At 40.5% G+C, this 20,685-nt stretch overlaps 1 protein-coding gene across 1 annotated transcript in view; it reads left to right on the top strand.

The window, feature by feature from the left end:
- Positions 1-20,685, top strand: part of nectin3a (nectin cell adhesion molecule 3a) — a 32,078-nt gene that overhangs the window by 508 nt on the left and 10,885 nt on the right. Inside the window, exon 2 of the mRNA XM_072392183.1 lies at positions 16,450-16,800. Within this exon, the coding sequence (XP_072248284.1) occupies positions 16,450-16,800 (351 nt within the window). The remainder of the gene's footprint in view (positions 1-16,449; positions 16,801-20,685) is intronic.

Raw genomic sequence — 20,685 nt, 5'->3', positions numbered from 1 at the left:
GCTTTTAACATACCAGCTAACTCAAGTAGAAATCCAAACCACATTCACCCAGGAGGCAACTTTAGGCGCTGCGCTGATTTGGTGGTGAATAGGCGCAGACTTCGTAGCAAGCGGTGCTTCTTGTGTGTCCCATCATGCCCCAGCTAACATCATTCAGGGAGTGTGAGGGAAATACCGGCTGGGTTTTGTCCCATTCGGATAGCTACAACCCACCGAGGGGCAGCGCTTATTCTCGGTGCGCAGAAATAGAAACGTAATGGAGCAATCTGCGTGACAGTTATGGTGAGCAAAGAGGAGCTCCTTAGTGAAAAGTTTGCCAAGGAGTTGGTTGCAGATGGGGTGATAAACGTTATGTGATACAGGCGAGGAGAGGCAGCGTAGACTCCTCCGCTTTGGGCGTGAGGGGTGGCAGGGGAAATGAAGACATATTTCAAAGCAAGCACTGCAGTCCCAGAGTCTCTGGAAGTATTGACCTGCAGTTGGGCTGCATGCCAGCCAGTGCACCTTTCAGTCCCTGTCTGTCCTGGGCAAAGCAGCTGGAGAGCTTTGCCGTATCCAAGCCTTGAGCTGGGATTATAGTACATGACAGGCCCACAAGAGGGGACAAACACAGACGGCTGCTAAAGTAAATACCACCCAGGAATGCACCATTAGTTTTTTCCATCAATCCAAAGGCAGCTGAAGCTTTTCAGACATGCACATTTGTCAACAGCATCTTAAAAAAGATACTTTTTTTTGTTCGCATCATCAGTTGTTATCTGTGATATTGTCCCATCATAGTTACTTTTATACTGATTAATCTGCTCTTAGGTGTCTCTCTCTGCATCACTTGGTCTTTGGAGCTTTAGACAATTGTGAAAAATGCTGAGTTCTGTGTCCCACAGCTTAAGATCATGTGATGTTACAGAGAAACTGTACAGAGAAAAATAAATAATTTTTGTTTTCTTAAAATCTTCCCATATAGTGACTCGTGTGTGGTGTTTCTACTGCTGCACTCCTCTCATTCCTCTTGCTTACACTCACACAGACTTTCAACACATGTTTTTGCAGAGTGCTCATACCATACTTTTTCTGTCTGTACCCACAAAACACTGGTTCATAAATCAACACAGGGAACTGATAAACAACACATTGTTGCAATCTACGCTTATTAGATTCCAAACGTGCTACTTGGCGCCATGTGTTTGTAGATTTTTAGTCCAATTAGTCACCTAGACAGCCAATTTTACTTGTTATCAACACAGAGGGCAAATTAGCCTGTGAAAGGATAGCTTTGGTTGCCTGGTGGGAAAGGAAATGTGTACAGATCTTTTTACTTTAGTTAACTTCGGCGCTCATGTAGCATAGGAGTACAGGGGACTTTGTGACACACAACTTTGATGTCAGGTTTCTTAAGTGTGTCATTTTCAGATTTCCTTCTTGTGTAGACAGGGTTGTGAGGAGGGGATTCATTCAAGGCGTGGCTACAGACTGTGAGGTCTGTAATTGAAGACCATAGTTTTGTGGTTTCTTCTCCAAGGGCCGCATGATTCACAATCTAAATAAATAATGTAGTAATGGAGCCACCTAAATTACAGACTTAAAACAGAAATAGATTTGAAAAAAGTAATGCGTTGAGCAGATTTGATTCTTGTAGAGGTTAATAGCTTTGTCACCACATGACATAGGGTGGACAAGGTCAAGACCTTTTGTTCAGGGAGATTGTTGGATAACTTAATATAGATATTTAGTCAGATGCCAACCCTTCTGGCTTTACAGGGCAATTATAATGTTAATGTTAACAGTTATTTTGTCACTAAAGGTTTTGAAATAGTTGTAAACTTTAAACATGACTCAGCAAACTAGAATAAAATGTCTGTATTTTCTAAATATGCCTGTGGAAGCTAAAGGTTTATTCATGACTATTAATCATCAGAATTATGTGCAGATTAGATAAATTTGAGCATTTGGATGTACATCTGTGGGACACGGCTGCCTCATCCATCTGATCCTCCTAATTTGATCCTAAAACCCAGTTGTGAAGCCGCTGATTTAATGCTCTTAATCACATTAAACGCAGGCCGTGTTTTCTTTTTGAAGGAAAGCCATCAGCGGATGAGTGTGGGGCTTTGTTGTGAGGCAGGTTTTGTGTGGGAGCAGGCTGTGGTCACCAGCTTCTGTTGACTCCACCCTTTGCTTCCTTTTCCATGACAGATGTGACTGACTCTTGGTTGCTGTGAATAGCAAGGAACTCCCCAGAGGTCTGTCAATGAATTCAGAGCTGTAAACCCTCTGTTTAGCTCAGGGACTTGTATGATTGTTATACTTTTATGCTAGGGGCTCAGAGGATGGCACTTAATTCACATTCATTCCATTGTAAACTTTAAGGATGCTTCAGTAAGGATTTTTTGAGGGAGATCACTGATTGCAATGTATGTGATTGCAGTTCCCAGACATTTGATGTGACTCTTGCCAGGTCTTAGTTTTTATAATAATCTACAATAGAAGTTTAGTCAGTTAAAGCGTTATTCACTCAGTTCTTACTCCGGGATATTCAAAGATTTTCTTTTAAACTTTAACAAAACATAGAGCTTGTTGCTTGTGGGGGACATCATAACTCTGAAAATAAGAGATGGGATGTTTGGTTGCAAGAAGAAACTGAGCAGAATGGAGAAGCGAGTCAATTTATTCACACAGGCGACAGCTGCCGAAACACTCACTAGGTCAAAGTGATTTCTCTTAGTCTGACAGATATATAGTAGCCGTCTGGCAGCTTGTGTCCTTGCATCCCTTCCTGCCAGGGCCCACCTGTGCCTCCCTCCTTTCAGTAAGAGGAATTAGGCAGTTGAGCCCAACTTCTGTCCATGACCCAGTCTCACCACTCTTAAAGCTGATGGCCTTACAACAATTCTCAGTTTGTTGTGCCTCATACCTCTTTTGTTTGACAGAACTCTAAGAAAGGGCTGCATTTGCCATGTGGTTCCACCTTTCAGTGCTGTTGTGCACACTGTTGACGGAGCACTATTAGCGGGGGAAATGGCTTTCCAAATAAACCAATTTATATAAACCTGTGAAAATCCATTTGACAAAAAGAGAAAATATACCACTATATGTGCACATTAGAGTATCTTACCTGCTTGATTGTCTCAAGCACAGAAAAAAAAAATGTTTCCAGACTTTGGGAGTGTTTTTCAAATATTAAACCTCAATGATTGAAATAAAACGGATTCATTTGGGACCCTTTGTGCAGTATAAGGTGTTCTGTCCCAGTTTGACAGACATCTTAATGTTTTTGCTGTATTCAGGCATGATTCCATGTCTACTCGAACAGGGAAGGTAATGATAGAAATATTTCTTGTTGTCAACAAATGTGTGGGAAACTTTAGGTTATATTGCAGTCGTCCTACCTACAGGATGCATGAACTTTACAGTTGGCTCATCCACATGCTCTGCAGCTTTAATTCTGTCAGAGTTGGATGTTGTGTTTGAAACTATAGCTTTTACAAACCAAACTGGCTTTTTTGAATGAGACCTTATATTTGATTTCTGACTTTTAAAGAGTCCAATCTTCAGTAGGACTGAAAAGGCACAGGTAAGTAAGGGCAGTTGGGTGGGGTTTTCAGTAATAAGGGTACAAAAATAGAAATATACCAGTCAGCGTCTGGTTTTGTGGGCTAATCGTGGCACTTCCGATGGTGTTTGATGTTTTGTGTTTACATCTTATTTCGATAGCTGGGAGTTAGCAGTCACTGCAACCAAAGTTTGTGAGTAATTAGCTGTTTAAAATGCGGAGGAAAAAGGAAAATACTTAGGATTGCTAATATTGGCAGTGCTATTTTTCACTGGGTTTCATGCTAGTGCGTCTTGTCTACAGAATAAATCTTGAAAAGACAGGAACTCACTGTTTCAGTCACTGAGTCATAGGAAACAACGCTATATAAATGGCTTCCAGATATTTCCATGGTTAATTACCTACTGTGAATGGACAGAGGGAAACTTTATAAACTGTTTTTGCCTGCTGTTTTCAGGAATCAGGGTTTTTCCCTGCAAGAATAGATCAGACTTTTTGATTGAGGTTGGGGTCATTTGGACACACTGGCTTTACAGTCCATATTAAAGAGGTATACATGCAGGATGTGCACAGTCAGCGATTGAGTCCCCCAGGAGAGGAGCACAAAGGTTATGGGAAACAGGTGTGGCTGAGTTTCACCACTCAGTCTTATTTGTTTCAGTCTTTTCAGTTGTGGGATGGGCACACAGTTAGTTGTGTGCACTGACCCACCCCCTACCACCCAAGTGGGAGATTATTAACACCCACCAGTCAAATACTGGGCCTTGCTATCTGCAGTGTTGTCTCATCTGGAAGTACACAAAGAACAGTGAGATGCATTATTCTGTTGCAAAAAGAATAGAATCGCTGCTCCTGCCTCATCTCTCATCTCTCACTGTGTCCAGCTTGGATGTTACATCAGTGCTTCATGCACCTACATCCTTCAAATCCCACTAACACTGTGTTGATGCAACAATTAAACCTGTGATGTGCACAGAAAAGGAAAATAGACATTTAGTTAATCATACGTGGACAGCGTCAAACAAAATTAACTATTTTTGACTGACTTATCTAATTTCACCTCGTCTTCATTCACTAAACCTAATTTTGTATATGTATAAGTAAGTGAGCAGGAAATGTTCACTGCATGCATTATTTAGGTAATGAATGTGTTCACGACTGACAGTTCAAAACTATTTATTTGAATTAATGAGGGGAGTGTTTTAACATTGCTGCGTGTCAGGTGGAGATATTGACCATGACCTGAAAAACAGTGATGGTTTCATGTGGCGTTCTTACCATTTTCCAACACCAGGTACTGAAATCCAAGGCAAATAAGACCTCTCATTGATGCACTTATTGTCCACACAGTAGTTTGCCATTCTTAACTTTCACAGCCTGTGTTTTAGTTTAATTTCCATACAGACTAAAACCTGAGTACATTTCCTTTTCTTGATCAAAGCTGTATAAAAGAAGACCAAGCAGACTTTGGGTTTTGTTACTGTTTAATATTGATGAAGGAAAGTGAAACGTGTCTGTATACAGACCTTTTATTAAGTAGTTGAGCTGTTCTGTCACACAGGGACAGATTACAGCGTGGTTACTATTTTTAATTCCTGGTTGGATTGCAACAAAACATCTGTCCAGTTCCACTGCGGGATATGTAAGAGTGTTTGAATGTCAGATACTGCACAGATCACATTTAAAAGAGGAGGGCATCACACTTTAAGGACATACTTACCCTACTTACCCCACAGCTCAGACCTTTTAGACAATAAATGGGTTACTACTGCCTTTGTGGGTTAAAAAAAAAAGTTGTCTTTTACATTCATGTTTTGGGGACAGTAATTCAAACCAGACATGTAACCTGAGCTGTAGAATAAAAATGCACATAGATGTTGTCGCACTTATATTGTTTGTCCATTCTTTTGTGCAAATTGATACTTTTTGGACAATTGTTGGAGGAAATTGTTTAGTTCGGTACATTCTAAAGAGGTTTTTGTTCCCATTCGATTCAAGTATCTGCATAGTTGTACAGAGTGTCAGTGTCTTCATAGGCTGAGCAGCAGGCTAAATCTGTTGAAGCATTTTTGTCTTTTCTGTGAGGTAACTAAGGATGTATTCCAGTCCGCTTTGCTTGTTAAACAAAATTCTTGAGTGACCTGGGCACCTGACACTCTTTATTTTCTCTGTTCTCAGTGGATGATCCATGTGAATTAAGATTACAATTCAAGTCTGTTGCAGAAATGGGATGATAATATGTGCCTGGATAAGTAGCTGTGCTGGGAAAGTATGAACTTCCTGTCCATCCTAATGTTAGAGATGCCACAGTGACCAAACTACTTAGTGATTTTTTTACTGGATGATTTTGCTTCCTCACAGTGTTGTGAAGCAATGGGTGGTGGTGCTGATCAGTCAGAAGTCTAAAGCTGCTTTTCTTGATGATGAAACTGTTTACATGAAAAGAAACAATATTTAACTGGATATTCATAATAAAAGACTGAACTTTTTAACCCTTTTTTTTTCTACCATGTTGTACTTTCTCAAAATAAAACCAGTGCAACAGATCTTGCATACATTCCCTGACTCCTACACCCATGACGGATGGCAGAAGCCTTGTGCTTGAATCTGACTGTTCTCCTGTTAGCTCTATTTCAGCTGATTTACCTTTACTGGCCTCTTTGAATTGGGCATGCTCATTCGGGTTGGACAACTGAGGGAACAAGGCATCTATTTGTAAGTTCGTCAGTTGAAGGACTTGCTTTGTGAGAGCTATAAAAAGACAAATATTTTTCTAGACATCCAAATTTAGCCAGTGTGCACTGAGCCCGACTCAGACTGCCCTTTTATTTATTAGTTTTTTGTAAGTTGGCTGGTGATGTAGTGATTTTCCAGTGGTCTTTGAAGAAGCCATTGCAGAATGGTATTTTAGATGTTTGTACAATTTGGCAATGTAAGATTCTTTTGCTGCCACTATATCGGGAAAGATGCCAAGTTGTTTCGTGTAGTGATCAGCCATCAATAATTATAGAGGGAATGCACCAATGTTACTATTCTATCGAGACATACCCTCTGAGTGTTGAACAGGACTGCCACTGGTAGTCATGGGATCAGGGGTATAAGAAAATGATTACGATCTTAAATGAAACTTTTGTTCTTGATTGTGATCTTTGCAACCTAGCTAAAACTTTCAATATGAAAACTGTAAGCATGTATTCAATTATAATGTAAAGTCCACTATGAAGCACATGTGTTACAAGTTGAGAGGGCTGCGTACAGTCACATGTCTGATGACATCACCTGCCTTCACTGTAGTCAATCAAGCTAAAGATCCTCTGACCCTGGTCACAGCTCCATCTAACAGTTCATCTCTAGAGAATATCTCACTGGTTGATCTTTTAATATTTCTTCTCTGCCACGTTGTTTGGATTGTTAAAGTTGTTGTAAAAGTGCAATTGCTATGCATATGTCTGTCTTTGTATCCTGTGGATGCATTAATAAAAAAAGTACACATTGTTTTGGTTGTTGGCAGAAAAGGGCGTCACGCAAGAAATCTAAAATTGGACAGTCATGAGAATAATTTTAAAGGAAAACACTTAAATTCCCTCTGGGGTCTCTGTAGCATATGGGAAACTATGTTTGTATTGTATTAGATCAGCCTAATGAAAGTACAGTAGCTCTTTGAGACTCTGACAATGACAAGTGGAGTCTGGGCTCAGTACAGAAGTCATTCTCTTCTCTGTGTAGCCTGCACAGCAGCAACTTTCAGGGGACAAAGATATATAAATACAGTGAAAACAATGTGTCTGAAACCAAACTGAGACTCTTGAGTCTTATCGGTCTGTATTTGTGCCTGTGAGGTTGTATTTGTGCCTTGCTGGGGTAGCACTAGAGAACAAGAAGGCTGCTATATTCACACAGATGTTTTGGAACAATAATGATGCTTGTAAGGTCAACTTTATCAAAAGCCTGGAGTGCATAGAACCCTAGTAAAAGATAAAGAATCACCACACTTGTTGGATGTTCAGAAAAGTCTAAACAAAATGCCTGAGAGAAGAAAATGCAGAACAAAAGAAGTGGGTCAAGAAGTGGGAGTTACATCCAAGAAAGCTAAACATCAAACCATCACTAACACATAAACAGAAGGGGATATTGACATTTTGGACACTTTTGTCATTCCCAACAGTTGAACAGAGGTTTTGGTGATGTTGTCACAGAGCAAAGAGCGTTCGAGCCTTTCTTTAGGAAAGACTTAGCAACTCAGTGACAGTAAACACAGTTCGATGAAGATGGTCTATGACAAAGCTCCAATCCTGCAAAGCTGATCTGTTAACTGTACAAGAAAGTTGGAACCTAATCAATGAAGAATATTGTAATCACTAATCTGTATGTGTTAAGTTCTTGTTTTATTTGTTGTAACGTAAGATTTTTATGAAAACCCGAAATAATAACTGGAACATCACAAGGTGTAGCATGTTGTATGTCAAATATGTAATGTGTGACTCTGCCTGAGTGCCCAAACATGATCGGTCAGCCAGCAGATTGTTGGCGTTTACCCTGTTTTACTGTTCTCTCTGAGTATGCAAGGGATGCATACAGTACAGAGACATCACTCATGATAATGGGGAGAAGAGCTAAATGTTATGTACTAACAGGCTATAATCCACACAGAGCATCCAAAGTAGAGTGATTCAATCTAATCTAATCCAGTGCACTTTTGTGTTAGATTAAGCAAACTTCTTGCATTCTTTTAGCTGTCTGTGCTGAAACATGCACCCAGCACTGTGGCCCAGAGCCGGACAGCCTTATAAACTTTTACATGCTTTTGTTGTGGGTGATTTCCACAGACAAAAAAAACGCGCCACTCATATTTAGCAGTGGGAGATTATTGTGCAGTAGCAGACACCTTCTCTTGTAGAGGCATGTAGCGTCTGTGTGAGAGACAGCAGCAGCCCTGCCCAGGTTAATGAGCCCCACTTTTCCAATTAGGATCATCCAGATGAAATTTGTTGTGTCGGTGGACCCTGTCCTGTTCTGAGAGATTGACAACAGAGACTCGAGGCTACAGAAAGTGTTAGAAAACACAGAACGGATGCTGGTTGTGGAACACTGTGCGATGCAGTTGGGTATCTCTGTATCGTCTGTACGACATTTGGGTTGCATAACCCCACTGAAGCATTTTGATGCTTTGTGTGCTTCCCTACTGTTGATTTGATGACCTGTCATCTCATAGTGATAAATGTATTTATGTTCCATCTATGAGAAAAATTAAAAAGAAAACATCCACCTCTCACCATTTAAGACTCGACTGTTTTAGTTAGATCGTCTCGATGTTGTTGGTGTTATCTTGGCTAGAGAAACGCTGTTTTGCTTTATGTTGTTGCCTTTCTCAACATTAATATTGCTATTGGCAACAGTAGAAGAGGTACTTAGAACCTTTTTCTTAAGTAAAGCTATTAATCTTTCACGTCTAAAACACAGTAAAAAGGCAAAAATGCCCTGAAAAGTGACAGATCTGATCAACACTACGTACTTACATTTGATTAACATCTGCTTAAGATGCAGCATTAGATTCTTCTATAATGCTGTATACTGATATGAAAAAAAAATGATGCACTATATTTTTTTACCACAAAAAAAAGAAAAAACTCCCTGAGTTGAACTAAGGAAATTAATTCCTTTCAGGATTTGATATATATGGAAACCGATTAGCTATTTGTCAAGCTTTTATCTGGTTGTTTTATTAGAAGAAATAGTAAGTCCACAGCCGTCTCTATGATATTAGGATGTGAGCGTCAGGGTTGTCACATTCTTTACCTCTAATTGAGAAAGGCTTCCATTCTAGCCTCTCCCTTTAAAAAGGAAATCTCAACAATGAAGTTGCTTTTTCTCACAGCACATAAAAAGATGCTTCTCCTCAGTTTCTGTGAACATTCCTGATGATAAATTGTTCTCGCTGCTCTTGCACATTTTGTGTTTGTATGGAAACATAACATTGCTGCCCATCTCGGAGTCTATAGCTTTGTGACACCTACCTAAATACCACAGCCCCCCACAACAAACAATAACAAATCCCACACACCAGGACCGGATTCTGAAGGAATGTTTGTTGCTTTGGTACACAGTGGCAGGCATTGTCCTTGAGAAGTCCTCGAGCATAGCTATAGTTGACTCTGATGAGGTTGCAACCACTTATGGCACTGTCTTTGTCAACACTATTGATCTTTTTCTTTTAAGCACTGATCTTTTAATCAAATGTGACTAAGATGGGAAGGGCACACAAGTCCACATCGCAATGGGGGGAGCGAAGAGAAAAAGGTTTTAAAGAGGACAGTGAAAGAGGCCTGCCTCTCCCCCATTTAAAGGCCTGTCAGCCTGTGTTTGTCTCCACCATCAATTAGCCCACTAAAAAACCTCACACCCTCACAGGATACAATGCTAGGAAGGAAGGGGGTAGATTAGAGCTGGTGTAGAAACAAATGTTGTTTTTTCACTCTGCACAAATATTTCTTGCGATAAAGGCACACTATAAAACGTGAAATTCACCACTTGGCTTATCCTGTTTCTGACTGATTAAGACAGAATTATAGGCTGCACAAAAATAGAGCAAAGGTCTAAGAGGTCTAAGTTAGGCGTATAGTCATTGTTTGATGTCCTCTGACCCCAGGCTTTAGAAGCCAACAATGCCAAACAAATGGCTCCACTCTGCCTACTGACCTCATTGCTTTTGCTGACTTTAAAGATGTAGATGAGTCAAATTTAGAAGAAAGTCATAAAATCCTGCAGTGAAATTGCAATTTTCCCTTTGCTGCCACTGTTTTTTGTTTGTTTTTGTGCTTCCTTTCTTCTGCATTTTGTTAGGGACAGTTGGTCTTGTGAGCTTTGACATGTGAAACACTTCTAACAAGCTATTGCATGACTCTTTCTAAATATTTTACCCTATATTATTCCACATTCATAGATTAATTTGACTGTTTTACTGTTTGTATAAAGCATGGTTTGCAAAGAAACTTGTCAAATACGTGTCAGTGAACATTTTTGAAATGTGAAAATAACCTTGATAATCTAATGAAAGTTTATCAGACAGCCAGCATATCCATTTGCCTACTGTAGTCTGTGGGATTTCAAGGCCTGTAAGGAGTATGAATTACTACACTCATTAAAGTGTAATGAGACCCTGCCCTTCAACCTGCCTGTCTCCTACACACACTTGAAAATCACTGAAACAGAGAAGAGATGAAGGACTAGGTTGTGCACACTAGCTCCATCAGTAACAAACCCACCTTTTGCCAGCTCAGGGCGCACAAATATTTTGTCCATTTTGGTTAGACAACTTTCTTTAGTGTTATTTTATCATTCAGAGTGTAGACTGCTTAGCAGCAGAGATGTGATTTCTAAGTCAGAAGAAGACTTCTTTGCTTCCTCTACAAATTTACAGCTGTGGCAGACTGCCAGTAATGTGAGAAGCCATGCAAAGGCAGAGAAGAGTTTATTTTACAACATCAAATATGAAAAATTGATTATTTTATGATTGTTTACATCAGGGATATCCCAATCAAGATAATTTTTGTCTCCAGCACCCATCTGAGACATCTAAGATTGAGTATCTGCTGAGGCAACTGAAGTTGAACCATTTAAAAAGATGTATAAACAAACATCAGAAGTATGCCTAGGACTGAGGTTGGTTGAAGGACCTCAAAGGCAGCATATAATTGAACCAGGTCACCCATAGAAAGTTCCAATTTTGATTAGTCAAGACGTTAAGAATTGGGAAACAACAGGGGAGTTTTCCATTCCTGTTTTTGAAGTGTATTGAGACGATTTGAAACCCAGACATCGATATCCCGGATGACACTGCAGCTCCTCCTGGGGGCTCCAGAGGCGATCCAGGCCAAAAGGATATAATTCTTGAATTACTACATTCAAGATGAACAGCTCCTTTCATTTTCCTCTTGTGGGTGTCCTCCACAGTAGTTGTTGAATTTTCTTCCTTGAGGTTCATTTCCACTTATTTTCACTGCCACATCCTGGCCGCACTACATGGGCTATTGTTTTTACTTGAAACCAGCAAAGGGAAACTTGTTTAATCCACATTTCTTTTCCTCAGCTTTTCAAAAGATCCCTTCATATTTGCTGTTCTATGAATGGAAACCCAGCCAGTATCAATAAGTGACGGAGATATTCTTTTTCAGAATTTGGTCCGTTAAAACCAGTTGGATAGGACTTGAATTCAGTAAAGAATGGTCCTTAGTTTTTTAATGTGAACGGTATTTTTCCCCTCTCCTGCAGATGCAGTGCATATCATACTAGGATAGATAATTGCTTTCAAATAACCCCATTCAGTCATCTCATGAAAATCCTGTATCATTTTGTAACACAATATGTAGCAGAAAAAAGAGAGAATGGAAAGCCAGTTTTTCCAGTATTTTGTAGCCCTACTATGTTTAAATGGTTTCAGTACATAACATGTTGATATCCTTGTGTTGTTTTCACAGTTACTCCAGACTATTTTGCCCATCTAATTTCTTCCCTTTCTCAATACCTGCCCAGTTTTTTGCATTGTGTCCCCATTCATCCTCTGCTAAACTCACTTTCCTCTTGCTTTAGTCCTAAACCACACTCAGTCCTGCACAGATCTCATGTCTGCATTCTTCTCCTGTGAGGTCTTCAGATCAGTCCCTCGTGAGTGCTGTTTGACATGATAATCTATGCATGGAGTTTGTCTACATGAACATGACATATTGTCTATTTTGTTACTGCTTGTTAATGTTTCTGGCCGTGGTCTCTCTTGTCTCTCACGGTCCTGACACACACTGCAGGCTTCCTTAGGAGGATCCTAAGCCAGGAGACGGCCTCTCCTGGGGAGGTCAGGGCCAAAGCTGGGTCAGGTCTGGGTAGGTGGAGATTTTGGCTCATCAAGTGGCCAATGTGGAATGTTTGAGCCAGTTGCCAGGCAAAAAGGAAGGTTTTGATTTACCATTGCGTCTTTCGAGCAGCTTGTCGCAATTAGTGATGTCAGAAGGGAAAGAAACAAATATGAAACATTTCTTCAAAGAGCAAGCATTTCCTTCCCATGAGTTCATTCTTTCCTTGTGTTTCTCAATGAAAAGGGGGCAAAAGTGCAGCCTATTTCTTGTCGGTCATATCAGATTTTTTAGATTAGGGCTCTTCCTTTTCTGGAGGATAAGCATCCAAAGTGACATTATGGTAGCCAGGAGAAAATGTTTTTAAAATCCTAACCTTTCTGTCTACTGGGTAAGATGGATAACCACTAATAAATAGTGTGACACTCCTGAGCTGTGCCTCTCCTCTGCAGCATTATGCCTGTTCCTCTGATGCAACTGTGGGACAGCTTTGTTTTACGCCCTGCTTATATTTCATTTGCCTGCAGTATTTTAGATAATATGTCACGGTGCTCTAGTTCTTGAGGCCTGGCTGTGTTCTTCATGCTTGCAGCTACCAGTGCCAAGTTTCCCCACTCTCCTCCTAGTTGTAGGTATCCCATGCAGAGGCCATCTGTCCCCCCACCCACCCATGTCCGCAATGGTAAGGGTGGAGTCCTCTTTAAACAACCCCCCCTCCCCCCTTTCTCTCCCTCCTCTTCTCCTTATTTCCAAATGCTTTACTGTAAAACAAACAGAACATAGCATGGATGGAGTCTAGTTTCTTTGTATGCTTTGACAGGCCTGAAAGCTGACACACTGAGGCAGACACGCGACTTACGGTGGCAGTTGGAGCGGCGTGTCATGTAGCTGCAGTATGCAGAGCATGTTGACGAGAAGTCTGGCCTAAGACACGTGTCTGCAAACATCAATACAATGTGAAGCATGCCAACCATGTTGGTATACTACTCAGGCAACCTGTGCCATACAGCGTTGTTCATCACACGGCCATAAATGTTCTTGTTCCAGTTATAGATGGATTGTAAATCTTTACATCACTGTGTAGCTTTTGCCATTGTGGTATTGTTTAGTCGTATTTTCTTTCTGACCAAAACAACTAAGTTAGGACAACAAACAGCTGTCGTGTCAGCTCAGATGACTGTGGAGTGAAGAACGTAAAAGCCACATGGCCCTGACCCCGATACTCCCCCACACCAATGCACCGAAAGCAATGCAAACACAGGGTAACACATGCACTCCAAAGCACATCATACCACCAGCTTTTTTTTAGACCAGGTCATGAATCAAAGGTGGAAAAAAAAGAAGTAAGTGGTTGTCAAAATTATAATGGTAAAACAGTATAATAATCCTAAGTGGCTTTTCCAAATGTCTTTTCAAGTGGATTGCAAAAAAGGAAAGTTGAGTTCATTCTGTAAATGGTAATGGGTAAATGACTTAAATACACAGCAAAGAAACATCGGTGCATCAGCAGGGAGAAAAAAAACAAACGGGACAATTCAGACTTGATATTTGAGCATGAAACTTCACAACACAATGCTCCACATACTTAAGCTTGAGCAGCTATCCAAACAGAAGGTTTGACTCTTCCACACATGGTCATACACTTTTTTTCTCATTTTGGAGGAGAGAGATTCTGCATGTGTATGTGTATATGTAGATGTGTGTGTGTGTGTGTGTGTGTGTGTGTGTGTGTGTGTAATCACTGAAATTACAGGGGACGTAATGGAGCATAGGGAGCTTCGGCCTTCTTGGCTATATTGCTCACAAACCATGATAGCATTGCTGTGGTTTACCACTCATATTCGTGCCAAAGACTTGAAATACCAGTCAGTGAACCACTTTTATAAGCTTTACTCCATGCACATCCGAGACTCTGTACAAAGTGGAACTTTATGGCACCCAAATATACTTTACTCGTGACCTGCAACCATGTCGAGAAAACTGAGATGTACTATTTGAATATTTTGAATGAAATCAACATTAATTAATGAATTAAGCTTAATCTGGATCTACTGTGCCCTTCAGTCTGGAACACGGTTGTAAATCTGTTGCACAGACTCTTAAAAATAAGCATTGTTGTTTCTATCAATGAGTCATATCAATGATTTTCTCACGGGGAAAAAAAAAAAAAAAAAGAGGACAAAAACAGCCTTGGAAAGATTTTTGTTTTCATTCCGAGCAGGAGCAGCAACCTGTAATTTAGGATTTATTTCAGGTTGGTCTTCCAAGATACGGCATTCGCTCACACCAGACTGGAAGTTTTTGTTTGTTGTGCTACACCCACGTGCATATTTGGATTCCTATTCAGGATTACTGGGAGCATGCGTCTTTGGATGTCACGTGACTCCAATTCTGATTCATGCTGTGATTTGATTCAGAATTGGTTCTCACATCAGCCCCGATCACTGCACCACCAGCAAACAAAAATAAGATTCTGGTATTTTTATGTACCGTATTTTGCGCACTATAAGGCTCACCTGATTATAAAGCGCACCCTCAATTATGGGGTCCATTTCTGTACTTAACCCATACATAAGGCGCACCTGATTATAAGGCGTACGTATCACCTAATGTTCTCTGATTGAGTTATCGCTGCCAGCACACATAGTGCATGTATTACATCCCTGTGTCAGGGGGAACTGGTCCGACGGTAAAGGACAACACTGTCGGTCATTTTTACACTTATAAACTGCACATCGGTCTGCATCATGCATCTCAGACTGAAGAACAGGCACTCACTGGGACATGGGCAAAAGCATTAATGATTCCACGATTCAATCGTTAAGTACGAGCTCGACACAATCTTCGCCCCATTCAGAGGGAATGGCTGGGATCCGCCTGACCCTGGATTCACACCAAACGCAAAGCGAGCGACAGAAGAGGCCAGTTGCCATTCTTTTCCAATGTACGAGAGCGAAGAGGCGCGGCAAAAGTGAACGTGGCGGCTAGCGGCTCGAAGGAAGAGCGGTGAGTGATGCGGAGGGGGATTAATGCCCCGAAGAATGCTCAAAATGGTGGTATCCATGACAGATTTTGGAATCTGGTGCACACATAAAGCGCATCAGATTATATGGCGCACGGCCGTTATTTTGTGAAAATTTAAGGCTTTTAGGTGTTCCCTATTGGTGCGGAAAATACGGTCATTTTAGAGTCACAGGAGGTAAAAATGTTATGTTTTTCTTTACCCTCTTGTACAGATCACTGTTCATACATGTCATATGAACACAGTCACATAACTTGTCACATACTCCTCATGTGTTTAGGCTACAGCATTTAAATTGCCATTAATGTTCAAAGCCAGATTTACATGTTTTAAGAAATTCAAAAAACCTGCGATGGGCCTTGAGTCAAATTAGAGGCCTCATAAAAAGCAGGAATTCAAAAACATCCAGTTGCTTATTTTGTTTCATCTCCTTCCAGGGACATTTTTTGTTTTTTTTCTTGCTAGTTTAAAAGGTGCTCTGATAATTAGCAAAAGGAACAGTTGGGGGGTCCTGTGGTGAAAGTGTGTTGCTTATTAAGAAGAAAAGCAGAACACACAGAGGAACCCAGAGGAAAGTTGGTCTTATTTCAACCTCAGAGAAAAAAAAGTAACAAATAAATAACTGCTGCTGCTACTATGGGAAGACAAAATATACTTGGTGTGTGTTATTGGTGAATTGTCTCTCTTTGCAGGTAGATATAATGTGTCCTGTTAGTGGACGCTAACGTCCTGTGTCCCAGTTTTAATACTGATGAGTGCTCCACAAAAGCTAAACTTTTCTCCACATTCATCCCCCTCTCAGGTGCAGTGAAGTGTTTTTTTTCCCCCGGTGATAGCAGGTCTTATTCTTTGTTGTGAAATATCTCACAGTGTACAGGAAAAAACACGTTTCCCCCCTCAGTTTTAAACTAATCTCTCTTTCATCAGCACTAACACACGAGTCATTAAATTTTCCAGTTTAATTACAGCTGCAACGAGGATGTCGCACTTTTCTTCCCTTTTATCTGAGTTCTATCTTTGTCCCTTTCTCTCAGCAGGTGTAAGCAGTAACCAGGTGGTTGTTCCCGAGAAAGTGAATGCAGTGCTGGGAAAGAACATCACACTTGGCTGCAGAATAGAAGTGGGCTCCAACCTGAGTCTCACTCAGAGCTCGTGGGAACGTCGTCTTCCTTCAGGCACCATTACCCTGGCAGTGTTCAATCCTGAGTATGGAACATCATACTCACCAGATTACGGCAAGCGCATCTCATTTGTTTCCCCTTCAATACGGGATGCCACCATTACCCTTGAAGGAGTTGGATTTGCAGATATTGGGTCTTACACCTGCAAAGTGGCAACATTTCCTCTGGGAAATACACAAGCATCAACCTTTGTAAATGTACTAGGTAAAGTAGAACTTTTACGTCTTCTTTCCTTTATAGAGTTGTTTGTCATATTGTCCTTAAATCTCACTTTTCAAAGCAGGGCATTGTTTGTTGTGATTAAGCAAAGCTTAAGTGGCCACTAAGTGTTGCTCTGGAGAAACAAACTGCTCCCTGAAGCAACCTAACATATAAACAACAACCTGGAAAGGTGCCACGTACACTTAAATCCCTGCAGGAGTCTGCAGCTGTAGAGAAGCTGCTGTGGTGTGGTCTCACTTATCTGATTCATTACAGAATTACTTAAAGAAAAGCACTTTGACTTGGCCAAACTTTATCACTACTTCTTAGAAACACTGCCATTGGGTTTCCATGAGATCTTCTGTCTCTTGTAAACTGCACGCAGGCAGTTCAAACTGTCCCAGCTTGATGCAACATAGTTGCTATGCAACAACAACTTAATTGCAGGGTGTGATGCAGAGTGAATCTCATAACACTAAGTTGCAATTTACCAAGTTGCTTGAAAAAGTTTCAGATGTAGAAGTGGCCTTAAAACTACAATCTGCAGCTCTTTTCCTCAAAGCTGATGATGATTGTTGATAATTGTCCTTATGTCCTTAAGGTAAATTATGAAATCATACTTTAGGTTATTCCAAATGTAGTTTACAAAGTATAACAAATTAAATTTTCTGGGATCGTGGCATTAAGGCCCTTTCAAATATTTGCTTTGCTTCTCCTCAAAGATAAATAATTATCTACCATAATAAAGAAAAAGAAAAATCCAAACCATGCTTTTTCAAATTACTACCTTTGATCGACATGCTTACCCCATGCTGTTTTTATCTCCATCCCTAATGAAGAATGTAGAAAGAGGAGGTACTTTAGGAGCTGCACACCCCCCCGGCCCATGTATCTGAAACCCAAAAGCATCATTTATGATCATTTATAAAAGACTAGTCATTTATTGTCAAGGATGCCATTGTTTGACTGAAATTAATTTATAATTACACCAATGTGTACATAAAAATAAGGACATAACAGGGCGTCTTCTCTGATGCGAGGAGCTTTCTCTATGATCAGCATATGTTTCAAGCTCTAAATGGGAACCAGTGCTGCGAGTAGGAGATTGCACTGTAGACAGCAGCTTCTTGTCTTCCTCCAGAGACGGGAGGAGTCTGATGTCTAATGAGTGGTACATTAAGTGCTGCTGCAACAGCCACAGTGTCTGGGACCTCACAGAGTTCAATTACACCTTGCTGTCTCCTCTGAACAGTTTCTCTGGCTTTTTTTTTTGGCACATGCAAACACATGCACACCCATATGCGAACACACCTACTTCACAATTCAGATGTAATTAGAATGTGATGATGGTAAAAATATATATTGTTTGCCATCTGATACACATCATGTACCACAGGGTGTTTTTGTTAGAGAAATAGCAAAGCAGTTACAAGACTTATTGTCAGCAGGTTTATGTTCTCAAACGGCCTCGTTATCTTTTAACAAGGCTTTCTTTTTTTTTCTAAATCATAAAGAACTATGGACTGTGACCCGGCACTACACTAAGGGGAGTTCTGGGCATTTTGCTTATATGTGGAAAATATTTTGATTCAGGCGTATCATACTGTAGGCTTCTTTCCGTCTTCTTCTGTGTATCGTACAGCTTTATATGCCAATAAGATCTGCTGAGTGACGCTGCTCCTCGACTGCCAGACATCCCACAATGTCAGCTAGTTTGGATGCACCTTCAGACGTCTCTGAGAAACAGGAGCTTAAACAGATCATACCGACTGAAAAAAGGTCCTCTAGTAAAAAGATAAATCGTTTTTCAATGTTAAACCATTCAAACCGTTTCAGTAAATCCTCTAAATTAAGATTAAGAGCTGGTAATAAATAAAAAGAATCTTTGTAATCTACAAAATATTAGATTTACAGAGTGTTTCGCTTCTTTTAAATGATCTCAATCAAGGTTCCTAATTTGATTCAAGTTTATTCTTTGAAGATAATGAAAAGCACATGACTGCTTTTCATTCCTTTTAAATCGGCTGAAGTAAAACAATTGAACATCCCAACCCATGAAAAATAGACCAAAGTCACGACACATGTTGTAATGATTAACAGGTGCCGTGATCACTGGCAGAATTTCAGAGATCGCTGTCATGATGTAAATATGTAGAATTTGAACAGTATCATGAGACACACAATAGTTCTATATATATATACTGTATATAGTCTCACTTGCTTTCTTTTATTTGGATCTTTGTCAACATCACTGACAGGAAAACGTCTAAGAAACAGTGTTCCGGTGAGTAAGTCCTCACATGTAAGCAGAAGGAAGGAACCAGAGGAACAAAATATTACACAAAGAGGAAATCTACAGAACAAATGACTTGATGCCAACATGGTGCCAACTAAGTTTACAAGTTAGATTTCACTGATAAGAAACAACTTTAGAGTCTGACACTGTAAGCTCTAAGAATTTGATATGACCACAACAGCATTCATTTCAAGGTTTTTCACTAATCGGACTATGTTTTTTATTGAGTTATTACCCGGGGCGATGAGCCCCGTAGTTCCTTAAAATCTGAAGAGTGCCAACAGTTTAATTTCTGCTTTCAGTCCATTGAAATAATTCTGGACTTTCCCAGACTCTGTAAAGTGTGGTTTACTTTCACATTGCTCTAGATTTTGTTTACTCTCAGACACCTTGGCTTGACCCGCTCGTCACGTGTAGGATTTTTGCTGTTTCACCTCAGACTTTTATCTCATCAGATCATGATACCAAACGAAGTCTTTAAAATGGAGAAGTACCTGTTTTTACTTTTTGGCTGCAAAATCTCACAGAACCAAATTGTCCAAAGGTGATTAATGGCCACTGAAAGTCCAGTTAAATCATGTTCTGCAGAGATTTCCACTCTGACATCAGTGTCCTGTGTGAATTCGTGGACCAGAAAGGGCCAGTGCAGCCAGTTTGTTGAAAGGAAATCGTTACCCATTTCCTCCTCACACATTTCCACTCTTCCAAATGGTTCCCCTCCCTTTTTCATAGCAACTCTAAATTAACACGTCTATCTGAGTTACTTATTCTGACTTTTGAGCCGGCTCGACTCCAAATATAGAGCAGCTACTGTTTTGAAGGAGCCCTGCAAGGAGGGGCAGAGAGAAGTGAGTGAAGAATGTGAGGTGGGCTGCTGAGCATGACGTCCACGCCCCTGCAAAGGGTACACGAGATGGTGGGTTATTTTTGGAAAGAGGATGGTGCCAGTAGTTATTTAAATGTGTTGTTGGACCTCCTGCATGGTCGGGGAGGATGAGGATGACAGATGTCTTAAAGATGATTGCCTTGTACGCAACTGCGCCCCATGTGTCACCTTTAAAAGTGTCACCATTGCAGTAAGTGTATCCTCCTCTCACAAACTGTCAATGTTTGTTTTTTTTTCCCATTGCGCTGTAAGATAAACAGCTTTGCCTCTTTGCACAACAGGTAGAGGTTGCATTATTCTGGTCACATCCCTCATGAATGAATGACATGGATCTGTTTTGCCTCCCTGTTGGAAAAAAAATCCTTGTTACGTCTAAACCGCCAGTCATTCTCAGGGAGCTGGTGTAACATTAGCTCCGCTCTGAAGCGCTGAGAATTGTAAAGTGACTCGACTCCTCGTCTTCTAGTACAACAAAGTCAAATATAAACACTGTACAGAGTTGGCTGCGAAGTGACATTCTGCAATTTTTTTTCTTCTTTTTTTCCTTTTCTCTCAAATCATATGTATATTCAGGCGTTCGTGCACGTTACTGGAACCATACAGTAAGACCAATAGTGCTGCTGCTGTGTTTTAGCTTTTCCCAAGCACATCTCTGTTTGGCCCAAGCAGTTAAGAAGTCTCCACTGAAAGTATCCCATATGACTCC

The sequence above is a fragment of the Leuresthes tenuis genome, unplaced genomic scaffold (genome assembly GCF_036924035.1).
Source record: "Leuresthes tenuis unplaced genomic scaffold, fLeuTen1.0.hap1 SCAF_9, whole genome shotgun sequence".
Classification (NCBI taxonomy): Eukaryota; Metazoa; Chordata; class Actinopteri; order Atheriniformes; family Atherinopsidae; genus Leuresthes; species Leuresthes tenuis.
This window is presented reverse-complemented; position numbering and strand designations above follow the sequence as displayed.